Source organism: Puntigrus tetrazona, chromosome 18 (genome assembly GCF_018831695.1).
Source record: "Puntigrus tetrazona isolate hp1 chromosome 18, ASM1883169v1, whole genome shotgun sequence".
NCBI classification, from domain to species: Eukaryota; Metazoa; Chordata; class Actinopteri; order Cypriniformes; family Cyprinidae; genus Puntigrus; species Puntigrus tetrazona.
Window position 1 is genome coordinate 14,050,211 of NC_056716.1, and position 16,971 is coordinate 14,067,181.

The window sequence follows — 16,971 nt, forward strand, 5'->3', positions numbered from 1 at the left end:
TTGCGCCCTACAGTCGACCTTTATAAGTCAGACCGCCTTTCTGTCCCCCCTATCTGTCATTGAATACAGGGCAGTGATTTCTGGGTATTGATCCAGGTCATGTGATCCAAAGATCAATAGGTGGTATATATCACCCCACAGGGTGTTCTGAGATGCTAAAGGCAAGCAAGGATGAGTTATTTGCCTAGCATGACTCTAAGGAAGCAGACAAAGGCTAATTACATGGACCTTTCCGTGAAACTCAGATTCAATTAAAGGAAATGTTTTCTTATTGACCTCAAAACAGGTGCACACTTGTGGGCTGGACTCACATTTACTTGGGTCAATGATGAATAAGAATGTCCACGGTAAAGAAAAATGAATGAATGAATTTGAAACAAAATTCACTAGCAAATATTCTGTGTTTTTACACTATAAAAAAAACATTAAAAAGGTCATTCATTTAACTAGATAATGTCAGCTTCAACATTAATTCAGCTAAAATCCAACTTGTTTTGAACTGAATTAAACTGCAATTTTTCTTCTTCATTAATATAATTTTTAATGCACATTTTAATGAATTAGAACTCTTTTTACTCTATTTACTTATATAAAGTTTCCTGGTCAAAACACACACACACATATACACATATACACACACACATATATATATATATATATATATATATATATATATATATATATATATATATATATATATATATATATATGTATATGTATATGTATATGTCTATGATATAAATTCCTGTTGTTTTTTTTTTTTATTTTTCTGTATGTTTTTGTATTCTGGTTGTACCATTTCACTTAGATTTTGAGGAAACAAACGTATGTTTAAAATAAGCTTTTTCAAACAATAATGAAAAGTCATGCCAAAATGATCTGAAAAAAAAAATAATAATAATGCGGAATGCAGAAATCATTTAAAACAATAATAGATACCGGTTTCAAAATAGCCATCAAATCATATACCCACAGAACAGATTGCCTGCAGAAAAAGTCACAAAAAAACAAAACAGTTGCAATCTTGCTTCACGCAAGACAGACAACAATTCTGTCTGTTCTTGACAGTCTCTCCCGTCGTGTCCTGTCCAGGCCCCACCTGTGTGGCGATAATGAGCCCTGCTCTGCATCGCTCAGCACGAGACGCTGCCTTTCATACACTCTGCCTAAAGAAACGCCACACCAGCCATTCATTACCGCCAGCAAAAGAGAGGGAATCTGTCGGATAAGCTGCACATTATAAGACAGACAGCTATACTCCGTAATTCCTTCAGAGTAGCTGTAAGCCTGTCGTTATCAGGCGGCGCGTTCGTTTTAATTGTGTCTGCTTTAAACACATTAGCCTGGCGCCCTAATGCGAACCCCGTCATAGCGTAACATTACAGTGAACCGCACCGCTAGCAGCTAATTGATGTCACTCTAATTAAATTGCACAAAAGGAGGCACTTTATTTCCACAATTTTCAACTTGCGGTGCCGTGTAAACAATCAGTATCAAACCCTGAATAATATCAGCCCAGAGGGGACAGAAAACACACTGCAGTGCTTCCGCCCCGAGTGTGTTTGTCACTAAAGTGCTGCAGAGGTCAAAACGAGGTGAGTAACAAAAGATGAAATCCCCAAAAAATTGCTTCCCCCGTCTGCCGAAGTGCAGACGGCAGTGTTTACATGGGCACACGTTTACTCTCTGAAGTGTGGCATCTCGCTCGGTGCTATGAATAAGTCATGGAGGTAGCGAGAGGAAGGGTAAACACTCTCCTCGAGGAGCCAAGGGCTCGGTGACCACTTCCGAGATGCTTTGGCTATGTTTGCCTTGGTCAAACGCTCCTAAATTGTCAAGCGCACACAGACCCAAGGACAGAAATCTTGAAATGTTGTGCTAAACTGTCTGAGGTGGACAAACACAGACTGCGATGCTCAGCACCTGGGAAATGTCATCCACTTACTAGTAATTACACTATACCCAAAAAAGCAGCACTTGCTGTCACAACTACAAGAAGCTGGATCAGGACCTGCTTATACCGAATAACATCAGCAGGAAAGGAGATAGGTACCAGGACAGCTCTTTGCACAATGCGTATTTTGATTGCTTGTAGGACCCAAACTCTGCAGTACAAGAGAAACTACGTTAGCGATAAAGCAAGGTTGTCACCTGTAGTTGCTCTGCTGAAAACACATAGCTGGTCACCATCTGTGTTTTGAACTCTACCGTACCGTAGCTACCTTATAGGAGACAACAGCTTTCCTCAAACAGCTTTGCATTGTTCAGTAGTATATGTAAATTAACAATGCGTTTATGTAACCTGGACCCAGATCAATCTGCCCGGAGCTTTCAAAAGTCCAAATGACATGTTTTGCAGTGTGCTTTTGAAAGCTTTGGGGCTTTTGTTGAAACACCTAATTAAATTCCTGCACGCGGACAGTGAGATAGCACCAACATCAAAACTGCACTACGCACCGATAAAAATTATACTGTGTTGAAGAAAATACTATGATAAAACAAATGTTAAATATTTTAGTTTACAAAAGAGTTTTTTTTAGAAAGCTTGCAGAAAGTAAGGTTTTAATTTATAAGCATATATTAACAGATTTTTTTTGAGAAATTATCAGAGTTATAAAGCTAAAACATACTCAACTTTCTGATGCTGGTTTATCTGTCATACATTTTCTAGCTGTATTCACACTGTTTTGTAGTTACTTTTAAACATTGTACAGTTAAACATTGTAAATTTGCGTGAGAGGATATATGCCAATTATACATTTTTTAAAGGAACATCTTTTTTTAAAATTAGACTCATTTTCCAAACTCCAAAGTTGAGTTTTACCGTCTTCAAATCCATTCAGCCGATCTCTGGTTCTGGTGATAGCTTAGCATAGATTATTGAATCTGATTAAACCGTTAGCATCTCTTGCTCAGAAGTGACCAAGGAGTTTTGATATTTTTTCTATTTAAAACTTTAAGACTACAGTACTGTAGTTACACTGTGTACTAAGAACTAAGAACTATACTTTCATTCCCGGACCTTCGCTGCCGTACTATGGGTGCAATAGGGGCGATGATATTTCACAGCACCGTTTGAACAGGGAGCATGCCTTACAAACATTTGCGAGATACACTTTGTAACATCACCACCATGGTACGGCAGCAAAGTTCCTTGATACAGTTCCTAGTTATATCAGCCTAGGAAATCGCAACTTTTCATTTTCCGGCAATCTTAGTACAGAATGTAACTCTAGAAGATTTAAATAGGAATACAAAGTTTTAAATAGGAAGAAAAACTCTTTAGTCATTTTCAAGCAAGAGATGCTAACAGCCTAATCTGATTCAATGATCAATGCTAAGCTGAGCACTCAATTGTTTAATTCTTGGGGAGGTGGAAAATTAGCCTATATTTTTTAAAAAGTAGAGTGTTCCTTTAATACGAGAAAAAGTCAAGTGAGTCAAGTCTTTTGGTGTTCTGTGTTGAAATGCATATAGTGAGAAGTTGAGAGGTAAAAGTCAATGCAGCTGATAAGGCTTGAATCTTTCTTTCTATGTTTTTCTGTCTACTGGTAGGTCTGAAGTTTGAAGTTGGTGAAGTTGCACAAATTTGTAAAATTACGTCCAAGAGAAAGTCAATCCTGCTCCTGGAGGACCACATTCCTGCTGAGTTGAACTTCAACCCTTGAACCAAGTACTTCAAAATTACTAGGATCTTCTGGCAGGAGCAGTATGTTAGGACAAGGTGAAACTAAACATCCACTAACATCCAAAAACCATAGAAACATTACAAGAAAAGGAAAGCACTAACCACTGGATGGACTGAAATCTTTAGCATATATGAAGAGGCGTGATGGAACAGTGAGGAGTTTCAGTTGGAATTTCGTGGGCGCTCTGGGACGTTCTTTGCTGAGACAGCACACTCCCTTTCCTCCCTCTCTCCCAGCCCTATGCACCACGACACCAGGGATTTAATTGCCTCATTAGCACAGAGGCTGGTGAGGAGCTGAATCCACCACATTGCTCAATGTCAAAAGAGCATCCATGAAGAAAGGTTAACCAACTAAGAGATCACATGCCCTTTCACATCACACTCTGTTGGTTTTGCATAATCAAGAAAGAATCAAAGAGCAAACAAAGACCAGAGCAGCTATGAGTTGACAGATGTATGAACTCCCGAGAGGAGCTGAAAATAATAAAATTGGCAATGGTGCTCCATATGTTGCAATATATCAAAAGTCAGAGTCAATAAGACTGTTTACTGAAGCTGTAAAGCATTGTTTAAGGTCTGCTGCAACCCTCGTTCAGATTTTAATTATTCTGAAAGCCTCGTTTTGCAAACGTAGCTATTCTCTCCCACCAAGTCTCTCTGGACCAAGGGCAACAAATCTTGCCAAATTTGAGTACTCCACATCCTTTGTTTGTATAAAAAAACACAGGAAACAAAATGATAAAATTAAATGGGATTTAATTTTACTGTACCTGCAACTAGTTCGGAAATGTAATTTCAAGTCAGTAGTGACAAGAACAAAGTGCAGCTCAATAAAATTAAATGTACACGTCTGAAAAAACAGCTACTTGCAAGGCAGCTAAAGAACAGACAAAATTGTACGAATTTTAAGAAATTTTAGGAAGCAGACAAAATTTAAAGTTTCGTTTGTAAATGAAATGTCACATCAGATCTGCTTTGCTGCTGTCATGGAGACACTTCTTGATTGCTGTCACAAGAATCAGTTCAGTGGAAGCCCATCTTTGCAACAAATAATGCAGGTATAGAGACCAATCCGCATTCAGTATGCAAATATCACAATGACATCAACTGTAATCAAACATACAGTATTTCTTCTGTTGGTCATTAATGTGTGTGTGTGTGTGTGTATAATATAGAACTCCTGACAAGTCTTTTTGCAGCTGTTCTAAGTCTGGGATTAGTTTAAAAAAAAAAAAAATGCAGTTAATTATGTGTAGTCTCGGCGAGTACATCTTAAGACAGTATAAGGAAATGTTTGCAGAGAGTGATGAATAGCTATACAGGAGCGGTTGTGTGGAAAGCCCTTATATGGAGATGATCACATGAACCCTTATTTATATTCATCAGCATGAAAGGGGGCTATAAAACAAATTCATATGTGCATGCACCTGTTCCGAGAGCATATTTTCTACTCACGTAAGTGCTCTCGTGTGCAATTATTAGCGAATGAAGCGATGTGTGCAAATAATTTCATGCATTTTTAGTATTTCCGACTTGCCACCGTTTACCTTCGATCCATTCCAAGCGCATCTCTCTTTGAAATATTACCGTTTTCTAGTTTGATGGTGCACAGAGACAGTTATCCTACATGAAAATCATAAATAATCAGCTGGAAAGAGACACAAGGGAAGCCAAAAATGACTAAACAATTAAGCATGTACAGAGGAATATGGCTGCAGGCTGGGACTCAGGAAGAGAACGGCTTTAATGTTTGCTCCCTGAGGTGCGGTAAGCTTGTTATGCCATACGCAGGCCTAGTCTCAAGGTCTCAATGTGGGAGTGTGCATGTTTCAACCAAACAGAGTAGCAACCAAAGGCTTTGGCTGCGTTTCTGAATAAATCTGCTGTGTTTTAGACGTTAACAGCGAAGGCTTACTGATATGGCCTCTGTCAGATTCTGTGTAATGTACGGAGATGCCGCCGGCTATACAGCGCTTCCCGCACCTGGTATGCAGCGACACAGAAGATATATTAAACCGTAAAGATACACATCTGCATGAGCAGGGTAGCGGAAGGTCTCCATTTCATCAACAAGTCAAGTCTAACGACTCGTAAAAAAAATGAGGGTGGCTACGCCATCTGTTCGGAAACTGTTTGCGAAGAATAAAAAGGAAGGGAAAAAGTGGGTGCTTTTTACAGCAGGGTGACGAACAATACCGATTTCTCAAGGTGAAAGCACCTGGACAAGAGGTTTAATCTTGAGTGCAAACACTGAGTGTGTGCAGCCGCTGGCCGTTTAAAAGGTTGAGTCACTTAGTTAAACGGGCACGCTGGAGTCGGTGTAATCAGGCGCATTAGGGAGTTAATTGCAGACAGCCTTGCGATTGATCAGCGATACTCCTTTATGCAATGTTTTTGCTCGAGTATGAAGAACGAAATGTCTGACACTGAGGCCTGATAATTAAGCCATTCATCACCCAAGCCTATTACTTCCTTGTACAAGTACCAATGCTTATGCAGATTATACAATCCAGAAATAAAATCCATTTACCTTGGTGACCATCCAAAATCATCTATTAGCATATTACCGTCCACATTTTTCGTGCTTTAGACACTGAAATTTGGTTAATGGGCAGAAACTGTATATTATGATATACTTTATTAGTACCCATATTAATGGCTTATTCTGAATGACCATATATTATATATATATATATATATATATATATATATATATATATATATATATATATATATATATGCAATAATTTAGTTATTTGTATTCTTTGCATGAATTTAATTATCATCTAAGCTTGAATATAAATGAAACTCTACATTTTATGATGTAACATTAATGTCTGTCTCACTTATTTATTAACTCCTTAATTTTAAATTCATAAAAGGTCCATTAAGTGAACAGCGAATATGTAAGAGTCATTAGGTGCACATCGTCTTGGAAGTACAAACAACTCAAACTCAATTTAGTACAGTATCATAAAATCTTCAACGCTGGCCTGCATCTCATCAGTCAGTTCAATAACCGATCGATGCAGTCATATTCTGCTTGTGCAGATCTCTTCCCCTAATTAATGACCTTTCAGAAGTAAAACAATGCGTTCACCAACAACAAATGAGTCATTCTATGAAACGGATGCTTTTTCCATTCCACAAGGCTGATTTTTGAAATACACGTCTACCAAGAATGCTTATAAGTGGTAAAATATTTGCAAAGATTTGGTTCTTGGCTCTATAACATAATTTGCACTGTTTTTAAAATGATTATTTTGAGGTAAATAAGTGGATTTACGCATAAAGGAGATAATACGATACATTTTTTGGACGTGGATTGACTCAAATGCTTCTTTTCAACAGTGGAAAGCTTTGTAAAGCAGATAGAAACAAGCCGGTCTAGGACAAGTAAAAATGAGCTTGGGAAGATTTCGGATTGAAAGATGGAAACGAAGTGAAACACTGGAGAAAGCCGGTTCAAAACAGCAAACAGAGTGGCCTGCTAGCAGAGCTAATAGACTGTTTCAAATTGAAAGGAACAGCGGGTGTCTAAATAGAGCGACGTGGAACATTTCCCCTCACATTCTGTCTCCAGTCCTTCCCAGAACAAAGGGAGAAAGATACGAGCAAAAAAGAAAAAGAGTCTAAAGGCCACTCTCCACACGAAGAAACATGCGTCTGCAACAGAGAAGATATTTATCTATCTATAATCAATTCAATTCAATTACAGCTGCCTGTCAAACCGATGGAAACAAAGCTGGAGTCTCATGCTAATGAATTCCTGGTGGGAGACAGAAGATGCTTTCCTGCCTGAGGATGTAACATCCCTTCCTGCTGTAATAGAATCTCTTGCTTTCAGGCGTTCTGTGCATCGGCAATGAAAACATTAAACAATCAAAACATAACCAACTCTTCAGACTGCCTGATTCTGATTTCCCCCTCCCCGTAAGCGGACGGCTCTCGGACAGCAATTATCGGTTGGGTTTGGAATGATGTACAAAAAACCTGTGGCAATGCTACAGAGAGAGAGAGAGAGAGAAAAGCTCATTTGGAAGATGTTGCATCATTGCAACAGACACCACTGCAGGTGCATGCGATCTTATCAGACAGTAAATACAAAAGAACAGTGGAAAGCTGAAGAGAAAACAAAGAGAAATGCCAAACCGGGCAGGTAAATTAGTACAGAACAGCAGCACAAAAACACATTATGCCTATGAATGCAAAATAACGGCTGCATGAAATCAGATCAGAGAAAAAACACTATTCTAATACCTAACCACATGTCTTAGAAATGCCACCGTTCTTATTTTAAAGGAATAGTTTACCCACGATAGAAAATTCATTCAGGCATCAAATTAGTCATGAAAAAAACACGAATAAACTCGGTGCAATACATTGACAGGCCATGTAGTAAAGTGCAAAGGTGATTTGACAGGCACAGAGATGGAGCGTTTTAAATATTTTTACTTTAAATATTGCTTTGCTTATCTCATGACAATCATTTATAAGATAACTGCGTGGCATATATGATATTTGGGGCTTGACATTGACATTGATTCCCTATATTAGAGCTTGACAAATAAATGAACGAGTGTGAGTAAAAGATGACAGAAGGTTCATCTTTGGGTGAACCGTTCCTCGTTTTGAATTAACATACAGTAGTGATCAGGTGACAGCACTGAGGAACATTTGCTATCACAGCCGTCTCTATCTTCACTTACGAGACAAACCCATTTCTCTAGCTCCAACAAAACAGCCTTGGTGGATCATCAACCGAGCTGTATCTCTCAGAATAGAGCAGGTTATCTCCTGGGTATTCTTTCCTCAGCAAACACTTACTTTTATATCCATGATCCTCATGTACGCGCTTCAAAATTTGATAAGATAGGCTTTTTTTTTCTCCTAGAGCAGTTTGTTATCTTTTTGCCAATCGATTTATTTATTTATTTATTGTCTCTCTGAATAGACAGATCACTGCTCCTCACCGAAAACAGAAATATATACCTTCTTCCCTCCCTAAAAAAAGCGGAGATCAAACGCAGCTTGAGATCAGAATAGACAGAATGCCAGCCTCAGCCATGCCTGCATGATTTCATTGAGGTACTGCTTCCTTTCTTGAGAGGAAGTAAGCAAAGCCTCGAGCTCAGGCGGAGAGCGTTCAGTCAATATACATCCATGATGAAATCACTCCTAACAACATGATGCAAAAGCCGAGACACTGTTCTCATTTGGTCTTTCTGGATATTTTAAGAAAGCAAATGAGCGCGATCTGTGTTGTACATCACTGAGCGGATGATGAAAAGGATTCACTAAGGACTGAATTCACTAAGGACTGACCGAATCTGCTGATACTGTGCCACCGCTTTCGATAACTAACTGGTTTTAGACAAAACTGTCAGCTACTTTGCCTGTTTCTGCTTCACGGAGGAGAATGATTCCAAACTTAGCCAAAGCTGAATTTGGGGGTGTTTGCATGACACCATTTTTAACCAAAAATGTCGAACGTTTTTTGAGATTTGGCCATTCGTTTGCACAACAAATGGCTTTTTGAGGCCCTCAAAATGCAATCTTTTTAAAATGGGTTTTCAAGTGCATTTTTTGTAACTTATACCATCATCATCTTCGTGTAAAGCTATAAACTAATATGAATGTATGTTTTTTGTTTGTTTTAAAGGGCCTTCGACATGCAAAATGCAGTGTTTTTACTTTTTGTGCATCACAAAATACTCAAAAAGGTAAAGGTAAAACTAGTGCTGGGAGGTATACTGGTTCATACCGCATACTGTTGTTTATTTTTCTTATTTGATTTTTTTTAAATACTGCAATACCGGTGTATGTCATTTAAATAGCATCAGTGTCTCTTTTCACTGTTGCACTGTGATTAGGAACAGCTATATGTGTTACTAAGCATGAAATTTCTAAAACTGAAGATGTAGAAGGTAATCTCAGTCACAAACATCCACCGCCGTCTGCCTTCGGCTCGCCACTTCAGTACAAGATTTAGCAGCTATCAGACCTTTAGCGGCCTTTTCTTAGAATATACATACTGACAAACCTAGCGACTTTTTTTTTAATAACTCCCGGCGCGGTGTCGTCTCTCTGTGCAGCGAGCGCCAGACAAGCAGCCGTACCGCCGCAGATTCGCCAGTAAATGAGTACAAAACAGCGTTTCCAAGCAACTGTGGCTCACTGACTGTTTGAAATTATGGACACATGAGCATAGTTCGTCTGTTAATATTATGCACTTTTCTCGTTTGTTGTTATTTTAGTTACTCAGACGCAGACGGTGTGCTGCATGAGACAGAAATGTACGGTTATAGCAAAAACCACAGCACAGCCGCTCTTTAGTGTCGATGCATGTTGGTTTTAGCAGACAATGCCGCAATTATAAGAGTAGCTCCTGGTTAACATGTATTAATGTGTTGTGTTTAGTCAAGTTATTTAGTGTGAAGATTTCCCACAATTTTCACTCATCGTGACAGTCAAATATGACATTCTACTGTAAGTCAATCTACTGCAGTATTTCCACTCTCGTGCAGTAGAAAATGTGGTTAACATGAAATTAAAATCGTGAAACTGGCATAACATAAAAACACTGTGCTATCAATTTAATATCAACCGCCTAGCACTAGGTGAAACATTTTTATTTTGTAGTTGTTCGTTGTGTGAACACACCCTTAGTCTCTTTTTCATATGAATCAGTTGGACTAGTGAACGAGTCAATGACTCACTAACGGACATTATGATCGTTCCATTCGACCGTAAGTGAACTGCAAAGTAAGCTTCGGGCAATTAATGTGAGAAATTTCATTCAATGACTGAGAAATTCACTGTGCATCACTCCAACGCTTAAATATAACAATTAAAATAGCGGTGAAAAGGAGGCTCCAGTGTTATTGAGTTTAATTAGCCGTGGTTTATATGTGGCTGTTCACGCAAATGCACAAGACAACAATTACAACACAGTTTTTAGATCCTTAAAGGGATAGTTCACCCAAAGATAAAAAAATCCAATATCAAGTTGTTCTGCATGTGTTTTTTTCTTCATGTTGAACAAAAGAAGATGTTCTAAAGAATGTGGGTAACCAAACAGTGGCCACTGACCTCCATGGTACGCAAAAATGAACAGTACAGCGGACGTCAATGACGACCATCAAATCATACAGGTTTGAAACAAGAAGAAGGTGAAACTATGACAGAATTTTTCATTTACCAGGATAAACGACACAGATGACATTACATTTATTTTCATGTTAGAAATCACCTATATTGAACGCATTCTTTTTGTCTTTTCTTTCCCAGAAATACCACATAAAAAAGTGACCGTTTAGCAGATTCTCTTCTCGGCATTCATTGTTTGGTTCATTGGCAATTCATCTGGCTATGTTGTTTATCGTCGTGCTAATCTCAGCTCCTCAATGAGGGCCCTCATCAAACTGTTTACACTCACTACTAACAAAGTACTTCCAGGAATCAAGAAAAAAGTAATTGCCCTTGCATCATTGACTTTCATAGTTATTTACTGCATCAAATAATGCACACAATCCTCTATTCTTTCACTTGCAAATAACCATAGAGGTGGCGATTAGCGAAATCCTTTTGGGCCATGCAATTCTGGAAGCCAAAACCTGCATATCAGGACTGAGTGAGGGGCGGAGGGCCGCTCATGACCAATGACTTATGTAAGCAAGCTGGGCTTTGCTACACCGAGATGCAGCTGGACTGAATTATTGTCGAACCGGACCATTCATGAACATCTGTCAAAGGTTAGCCGTAAAGGAAAATAGGCAGTTCCTGTTGAGCGGCTCCAAAGTAATCTGGGAGTAATTTAGGCAAGGGAGTCAAAAGAGTCTGAGATTTATAGGCTACAGAACGACTTAAACGTGGCCTGGTGTTTACTGTGGCTTCCTTTGATTCTTTTTTTTTTTTTTTTTTTTTTGAGTCGAGGAGTGTGTTATAGTCGTTCATTTTTGCAAACAGTACAGTTTTATTACTTTCCCTTATTACTTTACAGATCTGCTATTGGTCAGACGAGAATGTTTCATCCCAAACACGTGCCATTGGTTATTGGTTGATAAATTTGTATTTATATATATATATATATATATATATATATATATATATATATATATATATATATATATATATACATAAAAAGTCTATTACATAGAGAAAGCACCTCCCACAGACAGCATATGAGTCACAGCATATCTACAGAAAAAAAACGGCACCACATGTTCCTCAAGGCCAAACGAGTAGAAAAACACATCTGGAGAACTCTTCGAGCTGTTTATCTACACTGTGAGGAGCAGGGCATGACAGCACAGGGAGAATATTGAATTTCGGTACAGAGTTGAGACAATGTCACCTCAGATGCGATGCAGCAGGAGACAAGCACACTGTCTTTCAGGAGAAGCTTGTTATAACAGCTCTGCATCAGCTAACTAGAAGCTCCATAACGTAGAGGACTGTCATATAATCCCATGACAAAGAGCATATCCAAGGGAGAAAAAAAAAAAAAAAGCTAGATAGGTTTGATTTGAAAGACTTCCTGACAGAAAACCTCGGGAATGTTCACGTCACTAAGGAGCCAGACACCCAAACCACTGCTTGGAAAACTGCAATGCTATTTATGTTGCCTAACCAAACATCTGAGTAAACAAGGCGAACAAAATCCAAATCTCCAGATGAAAATTCGGTCCACTTAAACCCACTCAACCCATACTCATTTGAAGCCTGCGATAGTTTTCTCATAAATATTTATCGGAAGAACTCAATTCTCTTAAAATGTGATATGCACCAATGTTTAGTTTCCCCGTGTTTACAAGAAAAATGGACCAAACTGCAAAAGCAATCGTCGTTACTCGGAGTTTTATTGTGTATGCAAGTACAAGTTTGTAAGTGTTTGGCGCGTTTATTCATTCTGCGCACATTTCCTGTGATTCAGGGACGTGCACATTGAGATGTCATTTTATAACCTCTGGGTCTGCAGCATCCTATCATTTTCAGATATGAGAGATCTTCTAACTGCCTGTGGTTATCAGCCAAATATAGCACAGGACGAGAAAATAAGTGACTTTAACCAATACTTTGCCATGTTAGCGTAACTACTGGCAACCTGCAACGGATATATGCATTCAGTCATTGCACGATGGAAATGTACGTATCTAGTGTTCAGTGACTTTGTGGAGTCTCGACTACGTTGGATGAGCACTAAGTGATCACATGACATGGAGAAAGTTCTTTATTATGGTTCCATTACATTTCTGACAAGTGAATTACAATCTGTTATTACTGCCCAGACTACGTTTTCCATTCAAGTCAGTCGGCATTAGAAGAGTTAGACTAGTGATTTATCATCCGTGTGGTTTCTGTACAGTTTGGTTGGTTTGTCTTTTTTTAGCTCATTTCCTGATAGCAGCGGTTCGTGCAGGCTCAGTTTTGCTATAAGACTTTTAAATAAATATTACTTTCCTCCAGGGTGCTAGACTTAAGTAATGCGAGATCTTCGAAAGCATCAAATCAAATGAAATGGAAATTACCCCATTACGCACTATTGATTCAGTCTACCATTGAAGATTCTCAGCAACGAGATGAGCTCTACACACCAAACATACCAGTTTAAAAGCTTTTTTTTCCATAATGGAGTTATACATTCTTGAAGGAACTTACTTATAATGACACTACAAGGCTATTTAATTTAACTAATTTAATACACAAACCGATGGGACCCACTGCAAGCACAGTGTCGGTACTCAATCTGTTTCTCTCTCGCGAACACGGAGCATGATAACGACTGACCAAACAGCGCATTAAAATGACCTAATATTCCATCTGAAAATAAATAAGGCTCAGTCGAAAAATTGGAAAACAATAGCATACAAGCATGGCCTTTAAAATGCGGCGATCCGATTGATAAATCAATAACACAATAGCGAAATGTGAAAATGTCCATTTAGGTTACATTAAATTAATTATTAATGACGTCTTGAAGCAAATGGATCTTTACATTGCAAAATATGCACGTGTCAGGGTGCATGTAACGCATTCGCTTCCCATCGTTCTAATGGGATTACGCCAACTAGCAGCTTCCCATAGGTGTGTGGGTTACGCTCTTAGCAGTATAAGAGAAGCAGTGGGAGCACTTTTCATGCAGTGTAGGAAATAAACACGTCGCATGTAAATAAAGGCTTATTAATAACTATAGCAATAACTTCATATTAAGCGTGCAATTAATCGCTAATTAAATCACGGGCACTGATGTAAAATGTGACCAGGCATTTTATGCTCCCATTAGACAGACACAAACTAGTCTTCACATCTAATTACAAAGATTTAAAATAACAGTAAGGCTTCATTTTGCTGTAAATACAGCATGGGTTGCATTCAGACAGGGGTGAAATTAAAGTAGATGAAGTATATGTAACTGATTTTGAGAATTGTATTCAATTTGCGTCATCGAAATGTCATTTTTTTAATTGAAGGCTGTCATATTTTGCAATATTTAGTCCATCTTGTGCAGTTTTGTGCATTTTGTGTTTCATAATTGCTCCACTGTACTAAATTCAGCTGAAAAGTCCCTTAATAGCTAAATAATCTAAATAGTGTGGCAACTTACCTCCAGAGAACATTACAGCATGTTTTAAATCAACTGCATTCTTTTTCATTATTATGTTTTCGTAACCAGACTTAAAGGTTGGCGACACAGAAACTGACTTTCAAAACCGAAGCTGTTGCAATATTCGCAGGAGTCATATGACACTTCGCTGAAATCCTCAATGCAGAAATTGCTATAAAATAAGAGCGTTTGGAAACGGAGTGCAAGCTCGTGCTTCTGTCAGGGGTGTAACAGTAGCGTTGACCTTCTCGATACGCCACGGAGAATGCGCGAGGAATTTTAATACGGAGTACCGTGCGTTTAGGAAGCACAATAGGCAGGTACCAGACTCAGCACGCGCCGCTTTCATCCTGCATCGTGCATACGCGCAAAGGACACGAAAGATGGGACAAAGTTTGGCGCAGTGATTATAATAAACGACGGGTCACGCGCAGCAAACTCCCTTTACAAACGCGCGTGCAGCGGGAGAATCGGACAATGAACCGCGAGCGAGACGGCGGAGGACTCGGAATGTGACCCACGGACGCATGCACGCGCTCTCTCACGCGCATCCTCCCCGGGTCTGACCCCGGCACACGCACTCACGCGAGACCCCCGTGCCTACCGGACACCAGCGGCTCGCGCCACCGGCTCATCTCTGGACGTTTAACAGGAGGATCTATTTTTTGCCATCCGGTGTCACAACAAATTAAGAGATCTGGATTGGCGACGTGCCCTGTCTTTGTTCCGTTCTGCAAAGAACGCTCGGTTTTCAGCCGTTGCACAAACGCGTTCGGCCAATGAGACCTTTTGTTACCCAGATAGTATTTGAACGATGCGCATCATCATCGCGAAAGTCGTGATATACGCTTTAATTTACGCGTAAATGCACACTGTGCCATCTCTCCCGGTGTTCTGGGATCTCAGACGCAAACACGACGACGAAACGCTCTTAAAATAAAGATTTCTCCTATAATCTTTTTTTTAAAAAACCGTTGTGGTTGCACCGGGTTTTTGAGCTGGGCAAAATTAGTCTTTAAAACAAATACGAATAGGTTAATCATATTGTTTGCTTGGTACAGTAATGCACAAGAGCATGATGGTTTTCCAATAAAAAAAGTTCTCGATTGAACTCAAAAAGGCCAGATTAGATTGCAAAACCTTTTTTATTCTGACTGGAACCTTAACGTTTAAGAGTTGTCTGTATCTGAAGGGTGTAACTCATCAGAACCCCAAAACCATCTGGCTTTGATTTACTCGACTGGGTGGGGGTCTTGTTATGAACTGTACTTCTAACAAGCCTAGCTGAAATTCGTTAAATCCACGATAAGACTTCGTCCACGCTAAAAACTTATCTGGCGTGGATGAAGGCGAGCAATGCGCTCCCAACAAAGCGGGCGAGCAACTTAAGACACCCCAAACACCGCCGCGCCGCCAAGAAATAAATAACTCGGGTTACTTACAGAGGAATAAGGAGCGGTATGTTGCAGACATCACGAATCCCGTGTGAGCTGGAAGTCCTTTATAATTTAGAGAATTCAAACAATGCGCCCCGTTTCCTTCGCTGCTCTTCACGCGCAATCAAAAGCCGCGGTATGGCAGAAGTGTTTGAGAAGAAAATGGATCGGCAGTCTGTTAGGAGACGAGCACAAGGACAGCATAGCTGGACATGCTGAAAGACGAATCCGTCATCGAGGACTGGAACATCATCTCCACGTTTCCATCGGTTTCACCGTCAGATCATCAAAGTTCCCGTTCGCTCTGACGGAGGACGCGCGTCTCGGGTTGCCGTTGCGCGGTGTCCTCTGTCTCTCCCTCACTGTCTCTCTCTCTCTCTCTCTCTCTCTCTCTGAGTCTGTGGCCGATGCAGAAGAATGCACAGCGCGTGTGTGGATGCTGAAGGATGGAGACCTCTAGAGTCTGAAGCACACTCGCGCTGTCTGGATGGAGAGGAGCAACGGCACATGTGCCGTGATGGAAGCGGATGCAAAAAGCCCGAGTGTAAGAACTGTATGTTAACAAGAGTGCATGCACGACACGTCACGTCTGGTATTTCACGATACGTCACGTGCATGCTAGCCGTTTAAACCCGTTTCGTACACTTAGTGTAGACTAAGACCTTGCGATATCCAGTTCTAAAAGCATCCAGTAATAATAATAATAATGAAGAATCAGGAAAACTGCATAGCTAATACAATTAGAATTAAGATCATATCTCACGTTGTGCTGACAGTTCTTTTTGTGAGCAGTGATATCATAGAGTTATGTTGAAATGGAAATTGCAAAATGCATTTAAAATAAAATATGTTATAAGTAATACCAATGATTGGTATATGTAATGATTATATCTTGTTTCACACCAACAAACATCATTATATATATATATATATATATATATATATATATATATATATATATATATATATATATATATATATATATATTAATGCAGAATATATTATATAAAATTTTAATATATTGTATTAAATATTTAGCAAATGTATACATAATATACATATTTCTTTATTAATTTATTTATTAGCAAAGTAGTAAAGTAATTCTGTTATACTATTTTTAAAATGTCAATAATTACGTGGTGTAATGATTGGTTCTATATGTTCCTCATCAAAATACGCGACATCGTCATGTGGAAAATCTCCGTGACCGTCATAATAAGAGCCTGCGTTTCACAATC

General features: G+C 39.2%; 1 protein-coding gene across 1 annotated transcript in view; it reads right to left on the minus strand.

Annotated features, from left to right (window-relative positions):
- The window catches only part of clmpb (CXADR like membrane protein b), a 74,491-nt gene extending 58,035 nt beyond the window's left edge, over positions 1-16,456 (minus strand). The window contains exon 1 of the mRNA XM_043264978.1: positions 15,740-16,456. Coding sequence (XP_043120913.1) covers positions 15,740-15,770 — 31 coding nt within the window. The 5' untranslated portion in view covers positions 15,771-16,456. The remainder of the gene's footprint in view (positions 1-15,739) is intronic.
- Between the last annotated feature and the right edge of the window lie 515 nt (positions 16,457-16,971).